Source organism: Apteryx mantelli, chromosome 3 (assembly GCF_036417845.1).
Source record: "Apteryx mantelli isolate bAptMan1 chromosome 3, bAptMan1.hap1, whole genome shotgun sequence".
Taxonomy (NCBI): Eukaryota; Metazoa; Chordata; class Aves; order Apterygiformes; family Apterygidae; genus Apteryx; species Apteryx mantelli.
The window spans coordinates 45857694-45876392 of record NC_089980.1 but is presented as its reverse complement, the minus strand read 5'-3'; the positions used below and the strand labels follow the sequence as shown (position 1 = coordinate 45876392).

The following is an 18699-nucleotide window of genomic DNA, read 5'->3' as shown; positions in this document are numbered from 1 at the left end:
TGGAGGATGGCCCTCCTCTGCTGGGTGGTGGGAGGGGAGGGAGGAAGGAGAAGTACCAGCTTGACTCTTTTCACTGAAGCTATACCTGAAATAGTAGAAGATGGTTGAAATATCCAGCATTTAGTCTGGCAGTTTTTCATCTTCATCAATATGCAATCAAACTTTTATGCACTAATTTCCTGAGTGCTAATGTCCCATCAATAAAATCTGGTGCTGAAACACTGAAAATGAAAATTTAAGGAGAGGTATTTTAGATAGAAATGCATATGTTAAATGGTTTTTTGGCTGCACAAGTGCGCTTGCATTATTCTCTGGGGAAAACGTCCTAAATACATTTTAGTTACCTTTGGCTAGGATTGATTCTGGTCCTTGTAGCTCCTATTCTATTTCCTTTGCTAATTACCCTCATTTGTAATATCTTATCTAAAATGGGATTTAAATTACCAGACTTCCTGGGTCATGCCTCCTATTTATACTGTAAAGAAGGTAACACATACTTGGCGATATTAATAGTAACTTATCTGATCCTGAAAATGGCCCATTTGTAGTTTGTAAAAATCCATGTGAACATTTAACTGAAATGAAATTTATATAACCTTGTTCTCTTGATGCATTGTGTTTTTTCCTTTAATGGCTTGTTAGGCCTTAGCTTCTGAACCTTGAACTGTTTCTGTTTTCACTAAGGTGCAAGTGGCTTACATCTCACTAAACATGAAAACTTTCATGGAGGCTTAGATGCAATATCAGTTGGAGATGGGTTGTTCACTATCCTGACAACACTTAGTAAAAAAGCAACAACAGTGCAAGTGATGCTTCAGCCAATTCTTACCTACATGGCCTGCGGGTACATGGGAAGACAGGTAAGTTCCCTTTAGTGCTTCAAGATAGTTATAGTTTAGTTACTTGACACTAAACCATTTAAAAAAAACCCAAAATGCTCAGTAGACTGGACTGATGATATGTACAAAGAAATGCTAACATTTTTCCAACCTCACCTTGCTTTGGTGCTGAAGTTAGAAAGCTAGTCTTCTGAGCCTCCTTCAGTTGCCCATGGTGGAGGGAGGGAGAGGCTCCCTAAGGACATTCTGACATCCCCATCAAGATTCCTGGTTTAAGGTGTGAAGGTGTGTTGAAACTTTCCTACACTGTTTTACTGTGTTCAGCTGGGGAGCACATTTATTGTATTCATATTAATGGCTATTTTAAATGTTCAATATTCTTCCCTTCAGCTACTTATCTGGTAGTTTCGTCTTTTCTTTACCACAAAGACTTCTCCTATGTAGGAGTGAACCATATGGAGCATGTTATTGCTATTTTGTGGTAGAGAAAAAGTGTGGTGGGATGTCCCCTCTGGGATTTTGCCTACTGAAAGGAAGACTAAGAGCAGTTTTGCATATTTCTGTCATATTAATTCTGTATGAAACTGTGTATTTCTTAACCATTTTTCTTCTAGGGTTCTCTTGCCACTTGTCAGTTATCTGAGCCACTGCTGTGGTTCATTTTACGAGTGTTGGACACAAGTGAGGCACTGAAGGCTTTCCATGATATGGGTAAGAATGTCTCTTCCTTAGGCATATGTAGTAAAAAGTTTATAGTAGATTTTATGGCACTTAAAGATGGAATACAGATATGTGTCTGGAGGATCAAATATACCAAATATAACTTTGTTTGCTTAGAATCTGTCATACCCTTCTGAACTGCATGTTTTTTTTCATTATACATAGGTGGTGTTCAGCTCATTTGTAACAACATGGTAACAAGCACAAGAGCTATTGTTAACACTGCAAGAAGCATGGTTTCAACTATTATGAAATTCCTTGATTCTGGTCCCACCAAAGCAACAGACAGCAGTTTGAAAGCCAGAGTGCTAGCTTCTGAGCCTGATAATGCAGAAGGGATTCACAATTTTGCACCTTTGGGTAAGTGACTCTAGTTTCTCTTGCATTAATATTCAGTGATTGTATGAATATTTATCATGTTCTTAAAGTATTGTGATAGTGTAAAATATCATAATACTATTAAACCTTCTGAACAGAGAGGGTACTGGTGAGTCAGGGAGATGTCAGAGAAGGAGATATTCTTTGCTCAGGCCCTCTTCCACAGTTGTTAAGACCCTGTTTGGAGGGGAGGAGAAGGGAAAGGAGTGATCTGCATCTGATGTAATCATTGCATGAAGGTGAGCCCCTTCCTCTTCCATTAGGTTATGGGAAACCCTGTTTCAGCCCACTCTCTGCCATAACCACGCTAAGATTCACTGACTTTGCTTAAGACGCACCTGATTTGATCCAGCTTCTTGCAGAAGCGTAGCAAAGTTGGATAACACAGAATAAGCCTGAGCTAGGTCAAACAGCAGCAGAGGCTGAAACATAGGGCTAAATATCGCTGATGCTCTTCTTACACCTGCACCTCATAGTTTGGGGTGTTTGCATGAATATTTGTTAGAATTGCAGTGCTGTTCTGGTATCAATACAATGGGTGCCACTCACTAAATTGAGTGTTTGAAAAGGTAGGTGTACTCTAACAATTTACTAAGGCTCTTTTTCATTACTAGTGTCTTAATGTTCAATATTGCTGCCCCCTAACCTAGCTTACCCCATGAATGTAGTGATCCAGGGTCTCCCTGTCAAGAGGGGAGAAAGAGAGGATTATGGTTAAAAACAGAGCAAAACAACTTGCAAATATTGTAGGACAGAAGAGAGAAGTCCATTCAGTCCTGTCATTCAAATTTAGAAGGATCAAATAAAATGAAATTTAAAAAAAAAATAAAACTTATTTGAGAGACTAGAAATCTTCTACTTTGTTACTCACAAATTGTCTAAAAGGTGAATTTGAGAATATTGCAGATGTTTGTATTTAATTACTTTAAATAGTAATTTTTAAATTTTAAAAATTAGGTGGTTTATTGCATGCCTTATCTCCCCACCTGCTAAGCTCTGTAGTTTCTGCTAAAACTGCATCTATTTTAATATTTTACTTTCAGTCAGGAGTGTGCTTTTGAAATGAAATTTCTGATTGTCCTCACTTACTATACTTTGATTCTCACCATGTAGTGTTCTCTGAGAGACAAGCTGGATTCATTTGGGATGCAACTTGATTAAAATGTGTACTCTAGGAATGCACCTGTTGCACTCCAGCTGCTAACAGACATTCAGTCATGGGTACCAGGCTAGAGCTACTCTGAAGTAAAACATCCTATGTACATGTAATTTGAACAACACAAGTCGGGTCTTGTTCCACCATGCTACTTGCCAAAGGCATACCCTAGATCTTCCTACTTGATTCTTAACTCATGTTAAGATTAGAAGAATAAATAGTTGCTTGTGGTCATTGATCAAACTTTTTAGAAAAAGCTTTTCATGATAAACAAAGCTTTTTAATGAAAAATGTTGCAAACTTGGGTGATAAAGATATTTAAGTTACTGTTTTGATATTTTAACTTTCCAAGCTTTCATTATGTAGAATTAGCAGGGTTCAGGTCTAAGCATGGTGTTAGACCTGGACCTTGCTGGTTGGCTTTTGGGCTTTCTCAGTTTTTTTGTTTGTTTTTTATAATTAACTCTTGATAGAAGGTTTATGATTTTGGTGGCAAATGTCCCTTAGTAAATTCTCAAGCACATACGTATGCATGTGGATGTGTAAACTGCATAGGTAAAATGCAGTTTTGCAAAGAGCAAAAGTATCTTAATGATTGTCAGTATTAGCTATGGAATGTTATCAATAAACCAAACGAGATAAAATGGAAAAAAGTGTTTTCCAAATTCAGGTTCTGAATTAATCTGGGTTTTAGTAGTAAGCTTTAATAATTAATGCTGCTGTTTTTGAAGGTTCAATCACCTCAAGCAGTCCCACTGCCCAGCCTGCTGAAGTCCTATTACAGGCTACTCCTCCACACAGAAGAGCACGGTCTGCCGCGTGGTCTTACATATTCCTGCCTGAGGAAGCTTGGTGTGACCTCACGATTCACCTTCCGGCAGCTGTGCTGCTGAAAGAGATCCACATCCAGCCTCATCTGGCATCTCTTGCAAGTGAGTGTTTTGCTAGCAGTGATGCTGATTTGAAAATTTGAAGGCTAGGATTTAGAAATATTATAAAGAACATAATCTAAGTAACTAGAACTGACACATTGTTTGAAGAATGCCATTAAAATAAGTTGAAAAGTTTGCTAATTCTGCTTTTCTTGAGAATTGAAGGCTCTAATTTTGCTTGATTTCTTCTAGCTTACTACGTGTTTTGTGGCATTAACATTAAATTTTGCAAAGAACTTCTCAAAACTCTAGTGAGAAAGTGATATTGATCAGGAGTCTTCTGACAAAACAGTTGTGTGTGGTGGCTGGAATAAGGCTTGAGACACAAATTTGCTGCTGTCTTATTGCCAAAGCCCAACTAGGGAAAACTGTGACAGTTACACTAACAGAACTTTCCTTCGTTTGAAATTTTTGAAATAAACTATGTAAACCATGTATCAAAATGCATGTGCATTTGATTATATGTCATCACACAGGTCAAGTACTCCAGCTGCAGCTCTGTAGTAGTGCTTGCATAAGGTAATTTTAATCATCTTGTTCTGTATCTTCAACAGGGAAAATTGTTTAATGTTTAATATTCAAACCGATTGAATTTTCTAAATAGCATTAAACCTTCTTTCTTATCTTACTCTGTAGCTTGCCCTTCATCAGTATCTGTTGAAATAAGTGCAGATGGTGTGAATATGTTACCTTTGTCAACTCCTGTTATCACAAGTGGTCTCACATATATAAAAATCCAGCTTGTAAAAGCTGAAGTGGCCTCAGCTGTCTGTCTTCGTCTCCATCGTCCACGAGATGCTAGTACATTAGGCCTCTCTCAGATCAAATTGTTAGGCCTCACGGCCTTTGGAAACACCTCATCTGCCACAGTCAATAATCCATTCCTTCCCTCTGAGGATCAGGTCTCTAAAACAAGGTATGCTTGTAATATCAATCGCAACAGACTAGATGAACAGTTTGTGTTTTCATTCTTATTTTAAGATGTTTTCTACTCTGAGTCATGTCCTTCAGTAGCAAACTGTATTCATGAGTAGCTGTTTTTTTGTATTTGACTTCAACATTTGCAGTTTCTGTTTTAAATACGTTGAAGACTTGTTTGTGTTTTTGCAAGCCATAACATAAGCAGTACTTCTCACTTTTCTTGTAGCATGCTTAATCTGTACATGGAAAAGGGGGTGTTCTCATCTGTAGGAGAAGGATCACAAAGAACAGGAAAGCATTCAGAGTTGCATGCTGTGTTCTTAATGTGTAGACAGCTGTCAAAAAAATTCAGCAGCAGCATATTTCTTATGTAACTGACTTCAGCAGAGATAAGTATTGAAGCAAGAATAGATATAGGACAATACAAAGCTTTGTGGCAGTTGTACCTAATATTTCAGGTTGCAAATATTTGAGAAATGTGAACTGAATGTTGTGATTCTGGTATATGAGCAAGATTTCTTCAAATGCTTTTATTGGGTTAGGTGGCATCTTGAGTTCTTACTCAATTTTAAAGTAAAAGAAAGTAAATCCTTAAGGATTGCTCTGAAATAAGTATTTAAGTTTTTTCAAATTTGAATTCAATGATTTATTAGTAGAGGAGAATTTTTGAAGTTTCTTGGTTCCACTGATATTTAGTTTAATAAATTGTAAAAATTCTTGACTTTAGAATATTCTTCCTTTGAACCTTAATGTCTATAAACTTGAAAGGAGAGCATGGGAAAGTTTTAAAATATTTTTTTTCTTAGGTGAAAAAACTTTGAGAGAGGAAGGAAATTTAGAGACCATGAATACTGGCTGGTGTGTATTTAATAACAGCTGTATAGCTGAAATTGGCCCTTGATCTTGAATAGCAGTGAAGCAGACTTTATTAGCCAAATTATACTATTGCTATTCTTTTACTTCAAAAAAAGTTAACTCACAGTATCACAAAAATAATCAATTTCTAAAGGAAAAATTGAGTTTAGATTCTTCCCGTGTTTTGAAGCTTTCTCTCTGTTTTCAGCTTAGTTTGATATGTGTCTCAATAGACTAATGGTAGTAATATGGTATATATATTAAATAAACTTGGATATAATTTCATAGCCATTATAGAAAATTTTTCTCTTTTCTTAAATGATAAATTTGGAGTAAATTCTTCCTAAAATAAAAATTTAAACTTCAGATAAGATATATATATATAAAGGTTTCCCATAACAGAGAAGAAAGGAAGATAAGGTTAATTGTGAAAATAACTGTTAGAAAATAACTTAACTGTTAGTTCAGAACTTGTCAGTGAAATGATGCTATTTATTTCACGTACAACTTGTTTGCTATCTTGTTCATAGTACTTGTTTAAACAGCACTGTAATGTTATTTTTTTATAAATCAATTCTAGTTATTACACTTCCAAATTGATTAAATTATAATAGGTTTACTTGTCAAGATTTGTTGTTGAAAGGAATACTAAATAATATTGTTAAAGAGTAAGAAAGACATGGGAGGAAGGCAATGGTTAACATTTTTAATTTCTGCACTTTCTATGTGCCTTTTTTTTTTTTTTTAAACATGTAGGACTTCATGCTCACTAAGGTTCACTGTAGTTTATTATAGTTGTATAAGACACTAAAAGTGTGTGCATCTGGCCCTGACTTTGCAAACTTTAATTGCCCTTTTAGGGAAGCTATGCATTTGTATAATTTTAATGCCAACAAATACTGCAGGATTCTCATCCTTAAATAAAGATAAGCTTCTGTTTGAGTCCTACTGTGCCTAAGTAAAGCAGTGTACTGTTTCACGTTTACTATTTGGCCAGCTCCTTTTAATGTCTGAATGCACACTCATTGACACATGAATTTTGGCACATACAAGAACTTCTGTGTGTATAAAAATACCACAAACCAAAAAAAAACAAAAAAAGGGGAAAAAAAAAATGCCAGAGCCTTTGAGATGCAATAGGTTGGCTCTGCTGAGAGAAGTACGTATCTGAATCAAGAAATCTTATCTTGTCAGAAGCACATCTTCTCATTCACATTTCACAATTCCTCTACCTACTTGAGAAACTTTTTACACTAGCAAATAAAATTTTCAGGGTCTTAAACTTTTTCCCTTATATGTCCATGTAAGCTCTAAGGTGTGCTTCAGAACTAGAGGAGAGTTTGTGGAGCCAAAAGGTTTTTGTCCTCTACAGTATATTAGTTGATATATTAAAAAAAAAAAAAAAAAACCAAAAAAAAACACTCTACCCACAAACCCTGCCTTTCTTACAGCCTTAAACCTGTAGTTACAACAGCATTACTACTGTATATTACGCTGAAGTGTTGAATTTAATTATTTTCATTTTCTCAGGTGACATCTGATCTTGTCACAGCCATTTTCTGTTGTATTTGTTATAGTATCTAATGCAAGTAGTTATGTTATAGATGAAAAATAAAATATTAAAATGATGCACTGGTTCATTTTCATGTTTTCCTTTTCAGTATTGGGTGGTTGAGATTATTACACCACTGCCTCACGCACATAAGTGATTTAGAAGGAATGATGGCTAGTGCTGCAGCACCCACTGCTAATCTGTTGCAGACATGTGCTGCTTTGCTCATGTCACCATATTGTGGTATGCATTCACCAAACATCGAGGCTGTGCTTGTAAAAATTGGGCTTCAGTCCACCCGAATAGGCCTAAAGTTGATTGACATTCTTCTAAGAAACTGCTCAGCATCAGGGAGTGATCCTGCAGGTGAGTGCTATGTTTTTCTTTTCAGTTGTTGCTTAAAATCATTGCTTGTATAAAGGTACAAATATAGGAATGTTTACACATTACTTTTTTGTTCTGAAATTTGGTTGCCAGAACTTGCTGTTGTGTTACGTTATGCTGTGCTGCTGAGTATCACAGAACTGCATAAATAATTCTATGCTAGTAAAACAGTGCAACCAATATCATTATTTATAGTTTCAATTTGCCTGTGGGAGATATAATTAGGTGAATGTTTTGAAGTCATGAGGGCAGGACATGCAATGTATCTTAAGCGCATCTGTGTATGTATGTACAAATACTATTGTTTGACATTTCAACATAAAGAGTGTACAAACAGTTTTAAGGAAAACAGAGGCAGGAATCTTTGGGCTGTAATAGTCTGTAGGGTAAAATAAATTCTGAATAGCACTAAGCCTTGAAAATATTTAAATATGAAGGTACACAATCAAGGCACTTGGACAACTTCAGCTATGACCTGTAGTGAAATTTTGCAGTAACTGGATAGTTACTGCAATGTTGTTAGTATTTATGATTGCGTATCACTTTGCTTTGCTGTTTCTGTCCTTGAACGTATACTGTGTGATGTGTGACTTTTAAAAGAAAGAAATCTGAATTCTTATTTTTCCTATTCTGAAATTGCTGACACTAGCACAAAACACTTTCAAAATGGGTTCTGTGACTTATTTTGCCGTGAGTTAAAGTTTCAGTATAGCCTACTGTCTTTTGTTGAAATGCTGTTAGGTAAGAGAGGAGTTTTCTACAAGGCAGGAGATGAAGAAAGCAGTGAGGAGGAGGTGAATGGGAAATTATCTGAGGAAATCCTGGGCCTCAGTTCCATTGATAGAAATAGGAGTTAAATAAGCTTCCAATTTGAAATAAATATTTGTTTCTGTGAACCATGAGATTTGACTACTCTATAGAAGTGAGTCATGTCTTTTTCAAATTTGAAGAAAATCTTGCTAGTTAAACCTTTAAGTCCTGTATCTGATGAATGTTGCAATGATTTTTTTTTTTTCCTTCTGTAGTAAGGCCGAACATTGCATTGAACAAACAAAATGGGCAGTTTCAAGGTGGTGGTGTATATAAGAATTACATCCCTATGTTAATGGCAAAACTCAATTCAGTGCTAGTATTACAATTCCATAATTGTATTCCGTGAGTACTTTTAAAACTTACATGTGTAAGAACTTCTATTATTTTTCCGCTTCCTTTCTTTTAAATCCGGCAAGATCTGAATAGCCCTTTACTGTTCGGAAGATTAAATGGTCTCTCTTCTGACTCCACAATAGACATTCTTTATCAGCTTGGAACAACTCAGGATCCTGGAACAAAAGACAGGTAATGTTATTTGAACTGTTATGTGGAAGTGTGTGTAAAAATGATATGCTAAGTAGTGGTTTAGTCTTATTGCACAAAATCAGACTTCTTAAAATCTGGTTGATAAGAAATCTCCTGTAAGTACAGAAATCTAAAGAAGCTTTACAGCTTTTTCTCCTAGCTCTTTGCATTCTTTGCAGAGAATCCTGCCTTTTCTTTTGCTTTGTAAATAATATTAAATTTTTAAAGTGTTCAACTGACTTTTCTCTTAACTACTCAGAACTCAGTTACCTTCTCCAGTTGCTTTCTCTGTAGAAAGAGAGTTTACATTTCACTGTTTAAGATGATATATGTTTTTAATTAATTTTTATTTTACTAGTGATCTAAGTCTTGGGAAATAAGAGTTTAAGAGTTCAGTCTTAAACTTTGCTCAAAAGAGGAGATAAATGTGTAAATCAGATTTATTCAGAGACAGTAAGCTAATTTGTTTTTCGGTGTTTCTAGTTCTGTTTGACCCTTTGTAATGTACTACATCATCTTGCCTTCCAGAATTCAAGCTCTGCTAAAATGGGTCAGTGATTCCGCAAGAGTTGCAGCTATGAAAAAAAGTGGCCGGGTCAGCTATATTTGTCCAAACAGCTCAACAAGAGAGTATGGTCTTTTGATGCCATCTCCTTCCCATTTGCACTGTGTAGCAGCAATTTTGTGGCATAGTTATGAACTGCTTGTTGAATACGATTTACCAGCATTGCTGGACAGAGAGCTGTTTGAGTAAGTAAAGCAAATAAAATATTTCATAGCATACGTTTTATAACTAAATAATTTTTTTCACTAAAATGATACACTTTGACTTGCACTCAATGTGAAGTAGTAGTTATTTTCCCTGATGCTACTTTATCAAGTGAATACCTAAAGATGTCTAAATAGCTGAACCCAAATATATTACTGTCTTATTTCTAATCACATAACTGCATATATATTAGTGCCTTATTTCTAATCATGTAACTGCACTTCAGATACTCCAGAAATGATTTTGTTTAAAACAGGACAAAAACCCAGGCAAAAGAAAAATAATTCTGTGCATATAGTTGCACATATGTGAAAGGCATACCGTTGCATGGTTTTGTTTGCTTGTATTTTTTTTAACAGCTAACTCTGGGCTGTTCTTGTCAAAATTGAGTAATTGTGGCAATTTTCAGAGTGCCTACAAATCGTGACCTTCATTAGAATCCCATTGTATAAACATTATTACTCATAATATACAGTATCCATAAAATTGATAGCTAAATGCTTTTCTCTTTGAGAGTGTTTGTTTTTTGGAGTCACTGGTTTTGCTCAGGCTGTGGTCTGATTGATAAAACAAAGTAGAAAATATTGAGTGGAACTTGAACTTTGAATTTGCTGGATTTGTCTTGTTTGATTAAAACACAAACAAAAAAAATTACCCTAAACATCGATGTATACTTTTAGCAGTGACTCCAAACTGAAAATATATGAGGTAACAGTAATCCCTGGTTTACGCTGCTTAACCATATACTCTGTTTAAAAAAAATAATAATAATAGTTTCCTCGGTATTATAGAAATATAGCCTATAGAAAGTCCTGTGTCTAGTAAAATATCTTCTATTTGTACCATTGATTACATTTCCAATTAGTGAAAGGAACTTGGATTGATAGCATATAACTTTTCTGTTGCCATTAGGAAACTTTCATATATTTTTATTTTCTCATTTAGTCACAAAATCAAACATTTAAACGCTGGCAAATGTCCAAGTTACGATCTTTGGTACAAGCATGTGGAGCTCTTGTGTATGTGCAGCATTACAGTCTTTAGTTGTATGACTATAAAATGAATAGCAAAGTGTGTTTCACAGCAGAATCCCTGTCTCTTGCAGAGTATGTTATCTTTATCACAAGTTGGAATTAAGAAATACTAATAAAAGTACTGTACCTAGTTTCAATATACGTGTTGCAATATAGCCCTGTTCCTCTACCTCCTGCCAAAGAACACTATAATTCTTATCAGCCAGCATCTGGAGCAAATTATAAAGTATATTTTTAATAAATATGTGAGGATTGTTGTCAGATATATGTAGGTAAATGTTTCTTCTAATAAAAAAAAAGTTCTCTTGTATTTTTCATCCACTTTGATATTTTAACTTTTGAAATATTTTCAGTGATTCTAGCTAAGACTCTTAATGTCTCCTTCATGTGATATTTCACTTTTCTCTTGGCTATATTTTATCATCCCTGTTTTCCATTTCAATATTTCTATTTGGCCCATGCATACTAAGCTATTCCTTAGTTATTTTTTAGTATCTAGATGGAAAAATATCTTATTTTTCCCAGCGCATGAATTTAGTCAGAGAATTTTGGCAAAGGGTCTGTGCATATATACAAGTGGAGAAGTGTTTAAGTGTGCCTTTATTATATGTAGATTATATTAAAAAAAAAAAAAACTTGCCACTTAAAAATTGGGAAGTTGCAACTAACCTCCCAAAGTCGCTGGTTATTTGGTCACTGAAATGACTTGTAAATGTTTTATATAGGAGTGGGGTTTTTTATCACTAGACCAGCAGCAATAAAGCTCACTTTTGATTATACTCTTGTTCTCTTTTAGACACTTAAACTCAGAGTCCCTAAATCCCTTAGACTAAGCATAAAATAAGTCTTCCCCCCAGAAGAGGCAGAAATTATCCTTGTCTTTGAATGGAATGTGTGCGCTGTATGATGATACGTCCAAACTTACCTAAAAATCTAACATTGAAATGGCACCGAGTGTGCGTTCACCTGTGTATGTAAATGTTAAAATTATGCAAGTGATGTATGGTGCCATGGTAGCTCAGAAAACTGTGCTTTTTTAAAAAGACTTCATCTACTCTGAACAAGTTTGTATGAAGATGAAATGATTTCACTCCTCTACAAATAGTGTTTCACAAATATGAGCTAAATAATAGGAGCGAAATTAGTTTTTGCATCGCTGTGCCTTTAATTAGTATTCAGGCAGATAATATTTGGATGGGCATAAGCTGGAAGATAAGTGGGTTTTTAGTATCTCTGAGGAATAATTCTGTTGTTAACTCGTATCCGAAGTTCACATGAGAAATTGAGTGAAGTTAGCCAAGGTAACATATTCAACCAAGATTCTTGCTACTTTTGCCTTCTGTGTAAGATCTTTAGGTTGAACTCAAACAAAGCAAGTTTTGAAATGTTTTGGGAATGTGTTAAAGTACTTTCAGATCTTACAAAGGATTAATGAAGAGAGCTTTGTGGAAATCTGTGCGTGTTATCCTAGTAACTACAGATTGGAGAGTTGAAAGCATGAAGAGACTGCAGTTGTTTCAAAAATGCATAAATTATGTGACAGCTATCAAAAGACCGGAGGCCTGTCTTTCAAATGAAACATGCCAAAAGAGACAGATCACATCTATTTTAAATACAGTATGGTGAAACAAATTCAAACGTAGAAGCGAAGAATGCCTTTTGGGTAATGTCCTGCTGATAGTGTTATGTGGCTGTCAAGCTCTGCTCAGAGCAAGTTAATCATAAATATGAAAATGAAAGATGTTTTATGAACTAAGAAAAGGAAAAATGAGTGGAAAACTATGTCTTGATATGATTTTCTGTCTTTCACAGATCACTGTTTAACTGGTCAATGTCTCTTCCTTGCAACATGGTTCTGAAGAAAGCTGTTGACAGTTTACTTTGCTCCATGTGCCACATTCACCCAAATTATTTTTCCTTACTCATGGGATGGATGGGTATCACTCCTCCTCCAATGCAGTGTCAACACAGACTGTCCATGACTGATGACAGCAAAAAGCAGGACCTTAGTTCATCCTTAACAGATGACTCTAAAAACGCACAAGCACCTCTTGCACTAACAGAGTCTCACCTGGCTACTCTCGCTGCCTCATCTCAGTCTCCTGAAGCTATCAAACAATTATTGGACTCAGGTTTGCCCTCTCTGCTTGTAAGAAGTCTTGCTAGTTTTTGCTTTAACCATACTTCTAGCTCTGACTGCACTGCGCAATCAATGGATATCACCCAGGAGAGGCTCAGGAGACATCATGTTCCACAGCACTTTAATAAAATGCCTATCACGGCAGACCTGGTTGCTCCTGTTCTCAGGTTTTTGACAGAAGTTGGCAACAGCCACATCATGAAGGATTGGTTGGGTGGTTCTGAAGTCAATCCGTTGTGGACATCTCTTTTATTTCTGTTGTGCCATTCTGGTGCTACTTCTGGAGGACACAATGTCACACCACAACAGACCAGTGCAAGATCTAGCTTGCTTTCTTCAACGGTAACAACAGGGTTGACCACTCAACAGCGGACAGCAATTGAAAATGCAACAGTTGCTTTCTTCTTACAATGCATTTCTTGCCATCCTAATAACCAGAGACTTATGGCACAGGTAAGAGAAAAAAATAAAGGTTTCATTTCTTTCTAATAACTTACGGTCAAAATGTGATTAGTTTCAAAGTTGAAAGCTTTTTGCTTCTCTTTTAGCTTTTTAAAAAATTCTTTCTTCCCTTCCTCCTCCTCCTCCTTCCCTTCCTCCTCCTCCTCCTTCCCTTCCTCCTCCTCCTCCTTCCCTTCCTCCTCCTCCTTCCCTTCCTCCTCCTCCTCCTCCTCCTTCCCTTCCTCCTCCTCCTCCTCCTTCCCTTCCTCCTCCTCCTCCTCCTTCCCTTCCTCCTCCTCCTCCTTCCCTTCCTCCTCCTCCTTCCCTTCCTCCTCCTCCTCCTCCTCCTTCCCTTCCTCCTCCTCCTCCTCCTTCCCTTCCTCCTCCTCCTCCTCCTTCCCTTCCTCCTCCTCCTCCTCCTTCCCTTCCTCCTCCTCCTCCTCCTTCCCTTCCTCCTCCTCCTCCTCCTCCTCCTCCTTCCCTTCCTCCTCCTCCTCCTCCTCCTCCTCCTTCCCTTCCTCCTCCTCCTCCTCCTCCTCCTCCTTCCCTTCCTCCTCCTCCTCCTCCTCCTCCTCCTTCCCTTCCTCCTCCTCCTCCTCCTCCTCCTCCTTCCCTTCCTCCTCCTCCTCCTCCTCCTCCTCCTTCCCTTCCTCCTCCTCCTCCTCCTCCTCCTCCTTCCCTTCCTCCTCCTCCTCCTCCTCCTCCTCCTTCCCTTCCTCCTCCTCCTCCTCCTCCTCCTCCTTCCCTTCCTCCTCCTCCTCCTCCTCCTCCTCCTTCCCTTCCTCCTCCTCCTCCTCCTCCTCCTCCTTCCCTTCCTCCTCCTCCTCCTCCTCCTCCTCCTTCCCTTCCTCCTCCTCCTCCTCCTCCTCCTCCTTCCCTTCCTCCTCCTCCTCCTCCTCCTCCTCCTTCCCTTCCTCCTCCTCCTCCTCCTCCTCCTCCTTCCCTTCCTCCTCCTCCTCCTCCTCCTCCTCCTTCCCTTCCTCCTCCTCCTCCTCCTCCTCCTCCTTCCCTTCCTCCTCCTCCTCCTCCTCCTCCTCCTTCCCTTCCTCCTCCTCCTCCTCCTCCTCCTCCTTCCCTTCCTCCTCCTCCTCCTCCTCCTCCTCCTTCCCTTCCTCCTCCTCCTCCTCCTCCTCCTCCTTCCCTTCCTCCTCCTCCTCCTCCTCCTTCTGTGGGGTTGTGGGTTTGTATTCCTCTTGGTTGTATAAAGTTGTACTTCTGATCTTACAAAGACTCTTTTATATAGTATCTTGGGCTTTGGTCTAATTGCATAGGTTTAAACTGTTCTAAAATGGACTTTGAAAACCAAGCTGCATACGCATCTTTTATGTTAGTAACTAACATAAAATTCCCATTAGATTTGCTTGCACAACCTTAGCCTGCACAATCTGTGGCCAGGAAAATAATGGACTGTTGCAGAATATGGCTTTGCATTTAGCATTCTAGTGCTAATTCAGCTAATTTCCTCACAACCATTAACCTTGCAAACCTAGCTGAAAAAGAATATAATTAAAAAAAGATTTCTCCTTTCAACATTAAGAATGGCAATGCCATGAGAACAGATGAAATTGGTTTAAAAAAAAAAAATCAGTACAGTTCTCTGTTAGTGGACTGTATAAATACTGCCTTGTAGAGTAGGAAATTTTTGCTTTAGGAATTTAGAAGCTATTTTTTCTAAATATTTTTTGTCGATTTATCTTCTTCATAATCTACATGCTCACAGTTATTTTGATGCTGTAGACGATGTTTTGTATTTTTTTTCAAAACTTTTTTGCTGCTGCTATTTTCTTCAGTCATGCTCATTTCTGATCTTTACAATTAATGTATACTCTTTTTTAACTCCAGTTTGAATGATAACTGGAAGGTGGATCTTAGGCACTGCCTATTATGGCTGTGCAGAGATATTTTAGAGACCTAAACATAGAAATATTTTAAATATGATGTCATTTTGCATTCCAGGTTCTCTGTGAATTGTTCCAGTCCTCTCCTCAGCGTGGGAACCTCCCAACCTCTGGAAATATTTCAGGATTTATTAGGAGGCTTTTTTTGCAACTGATGCTAGAGGATGAGAAAGTGACTCTGTTTCTTCAGTCCCCATGTCCAGTAAGGGTCTTTGATATCTATATGGTGACCATGAATTAGCTTTATTCTTAAAGAAATTCAGGTTATAGTCAACTTTGAGAGGTTATGCAGCAGCTTTTCCTACTGTACACGTTGCAGGATTTTGGAAGGGAATGCTTTGGTGAGGTTCAGTTGTAACTCAACATTTTGATTGTGTTACACAATAAATTAGTTTTGTACCTGAATATTAGTAAGCAGTTCCCATAATGATAGGATGGATGGAGCCAATGGCTGTCTTATTGCAGAGAAGCCTATAGAAAATTACTGTAAGCAAAGAACAGTTAAAAATTTCAGAGCTAAAATATGTTAGCTAAAACATTTCAATTATTTAAAATTAAGTAGTGACTTTTTGTCCATCATAGTAACAAAAAGTAGATATTATATCTAGAATGCACTTTATTTTTAAGTCCGAGCACTAGAAAAATGACATCTTTCTCCAAGTATGTTGTGATTTTGCTAATTTAATTTCAGAAGTTTTAATTTCTGAAATAATCATACATCTGGGACACTCAATTTTTGTCTGGTAAACAGCTATGGAAAATGATTCATTTTTTTTAAAAACAAATACACTATTATACTGTTTCAGTTGCTAAGAATATTCTAAGATTTTGAAGCAAATTCTTTTGCATTTTAAAAAATTTAACTTGTTCTAATTTAATGTTTTTTACTGTCTTGTACTGTATACCTCAAAAGTTGAATATTTTCAACTTTTCTTGTTTAGCACAAAAAGAGTTAACTTTATTTTGCTGAAGTAAATTTGTAAGAACTTAATGATTTAACTTATTTCAGAGTATTAAATTCCTTTTTCTTTTTTCAGCTATACAAAGGTAGAATTAATGCTACCAGTCATGTGATTCAGCATCCAATGTATGGAGCAGGACACAAATTTCGCACTCTTCATTTGCCTGTCTCAACAACTCTAGCAGAGGTTCTTGATCGCGTGTCAGGCAAGTTTATAATAGTTTGTGTTTTATTTTTAAAGATATAGTTTCAATTAAAAAAACCCATGCATGCCTTATCTATATGTATATTTGGAATGTTCATAGTTGCCAAATACGAAACGGAGGTTTAAGTTGTAAGCCTTTGCATATCTCTTACATGTTCCATTTAAAATGTACTTTTGTTCAGAGATCTTATGTACTTTCTGTAAATCTCATATGAAACTCAAAGTCAGGTAGCTCGGTTACAATGCCAGTGGGGAAGGTGTGATTTTGTTGTTGTTTGTTGGTTGGTGGTTGGTTTTCAAATATTTAACATATTTTTCAATATTTAACATGTTTTGAAATCTGAATATTTGCAAGACCATGCGTAGGATATTGCAAATGTCAGTCTTTAAAATGCCCTATCCTTTCACCCTGTCACTTAAACGTTCCAAAACAAATAATGTCACTTAAATAGTCTGGGACTTAAAAGTTTTTCCTAAGATTAAGATCGCAGAAATGGTATTTCTATGAAAAGGATATAAATGAAGTATCCATCTAATTTCTGTGGATATGCATTTGCCTGGTATGTAAACATTTTGGTTTACTTACTAAGTGGAGATTGAGAACCTTAATTTAATGTTAGAGTTGAAGTTTAAAATTAGACACAACAAGCATGAATTTAGGCATGATTTTAATTTTTTTTTTTTAAGTTCAATATTTTTAATTATACTACTTGATTATATATAGAGAGATGAGGCCCTCTGTAGGGCACTCTGTTGACCAGGCTGCCCAGATTAGGACGGGAATTTTAACACCTGAATGGTAGATGCCCACCCTGAACTTCAGTGGTTTGTTTAACACTTTAGCAAACAGAACTGTTTTTTAAAGATTAAGGCTAGTGATTTTTTTTTCTTTTACATGCAATTAAGAGTAGAACTCATACTAAATGTGGCATGTCTATGCCAGAGGTCTCTAGGTAAAACCAGACAAGATGCAAGTTGATTCTCCTCATGTAAACAATACAAAGTAAAACCTGTTAGATCACGTTCCATCAAAAATAAGTTTTAAGCGTGTCTAATTAAAAAAAATAGGCCATAACAATTTCTCTTTACTATTAAGGTGGTGGTCTCATTTTAGTAAAAACAAATGAAAGTCAAAATTCATCACAGCAATTATAATTTTGCCATACTGAAGATGTGCACTGAACCATAGCTGCCCATAATTTTGTCTAGGTATTTATGTTCTTAGGCAGATATATTTATATGTGTAATTTTTCAGAACTCAGTGAGTTTGAAAGTACTTTAGGATCAACTTTAATTTCTGAAGCAGATCTTTGTGGAGTTCAGAGGAACTGTTGCTTTTTTTTTTTTCTTTTTTTTTAATATATATCTACTGAAAACCTTTAAATTATCAACAAATGCTGTGGTGACACTTTCAGCTTTTCTGCCTAGTGTTTTAAAAATAAAGGTATTGCCCTAATGTACTTAACAACAAGATGATGAAAGTACTACAACAACATTTCCAACACTAGGCACTATTTGGCATTTCCAACACTGGACAGAACAAAATGTGCTTTGGGACTTTGGCTAAAAAATAGCGAAGCCTAGAAAAATGCATGAAACTTATTTACCTGTGATCAGTAACTTATGATTTTTGATAGAATTTTTTATTCACTTAGTGTCATGACAAGGTCACGTGTGGAATGTGACAAAGGTCTTTAGACCCTTGTGCTATTTATGGTCAGACTTGCTGTAGTGGGTGGAATAGCTCACTCTGTATACATTTTTTTTTTTTTTTTTGTAATTTCTTTTTAAATTAAGTGTAACTAGGACAAAAAGAATGTAAGTTAACATTTGGCTTCTCAGCTTTGAGCCACTCTTTCTGTAAAACTAGAGCACTCAAAAAGAGAAACACTTGCTTAGGTGACTAAACCATGCTGTCACATGCATAACTGATCTGCTTAACGCAAAATGTTGTAACGCACACTTATGTGGTAAAGACTTGCTGTATACTTCTGAAAAAAATCTTGCCGATTACCTGAATAAGCTTCTAAAAAAGGGTGATCTGTTTTGTCATTTTCCTCTTGTGCTTTATTTTTCTTCTCTCTGTTGGGAATGTTCATTCTTTATTAAGGTCATTTTTCTTAATCTTTCTTAATGCTTTTATTAAGGATTGGACTGTCGGTCGATATGCCTTTAA

General features: G+C 36.5%; 1 protein-coding gene across 3 annotated transcripts in view; it reads left to right on the top strand.

Moving 5' to 3' along the window:
* Positions 1–18699, top strand: part of BIRC6 (baculoviral IAP repeat containing 6) — a 200987-nt gene that overhangs the window by 101286 nt on the left and 81002 nt on the right. For all 3 annotated transcript variants that reach the window (XM_067293270.1, XM_067293269.1, XM_067293268.1), the window contains exons 47-57: positions 685–860; positions 1454–1550; positions 1725–1919; positions 3825–4025; positions 4662–4941; positions 7463–7719; positions 8967–9075; positions 9604–9825; positions 12691–13471; positions 15416–15559; positions 16395–16524. In XM_067293270.1, coding sequence (XP_067149371.1) covers positions 685–860; positions 1454–1550; positions 1725–1919; positions 3825–4025; positions 4662–4941; positions 7463–7719; positions 8967–9075; positions 9604–9825; positions 12691–13471; positions 15416–15559; positions 16395–16524 — 2592 coding nt within the window. The remainder of the gene's footprint in view (positions 1–684; positions 861–1453; positions 1551–1724; positions 1920–3824; positions 4026–4661; positions 4942–7462; positions 7720–8966; positions 9076–9603; positions 9826–12690; positions 13472–15415; positions 15560–16394; positions 16525–18699) is intronic.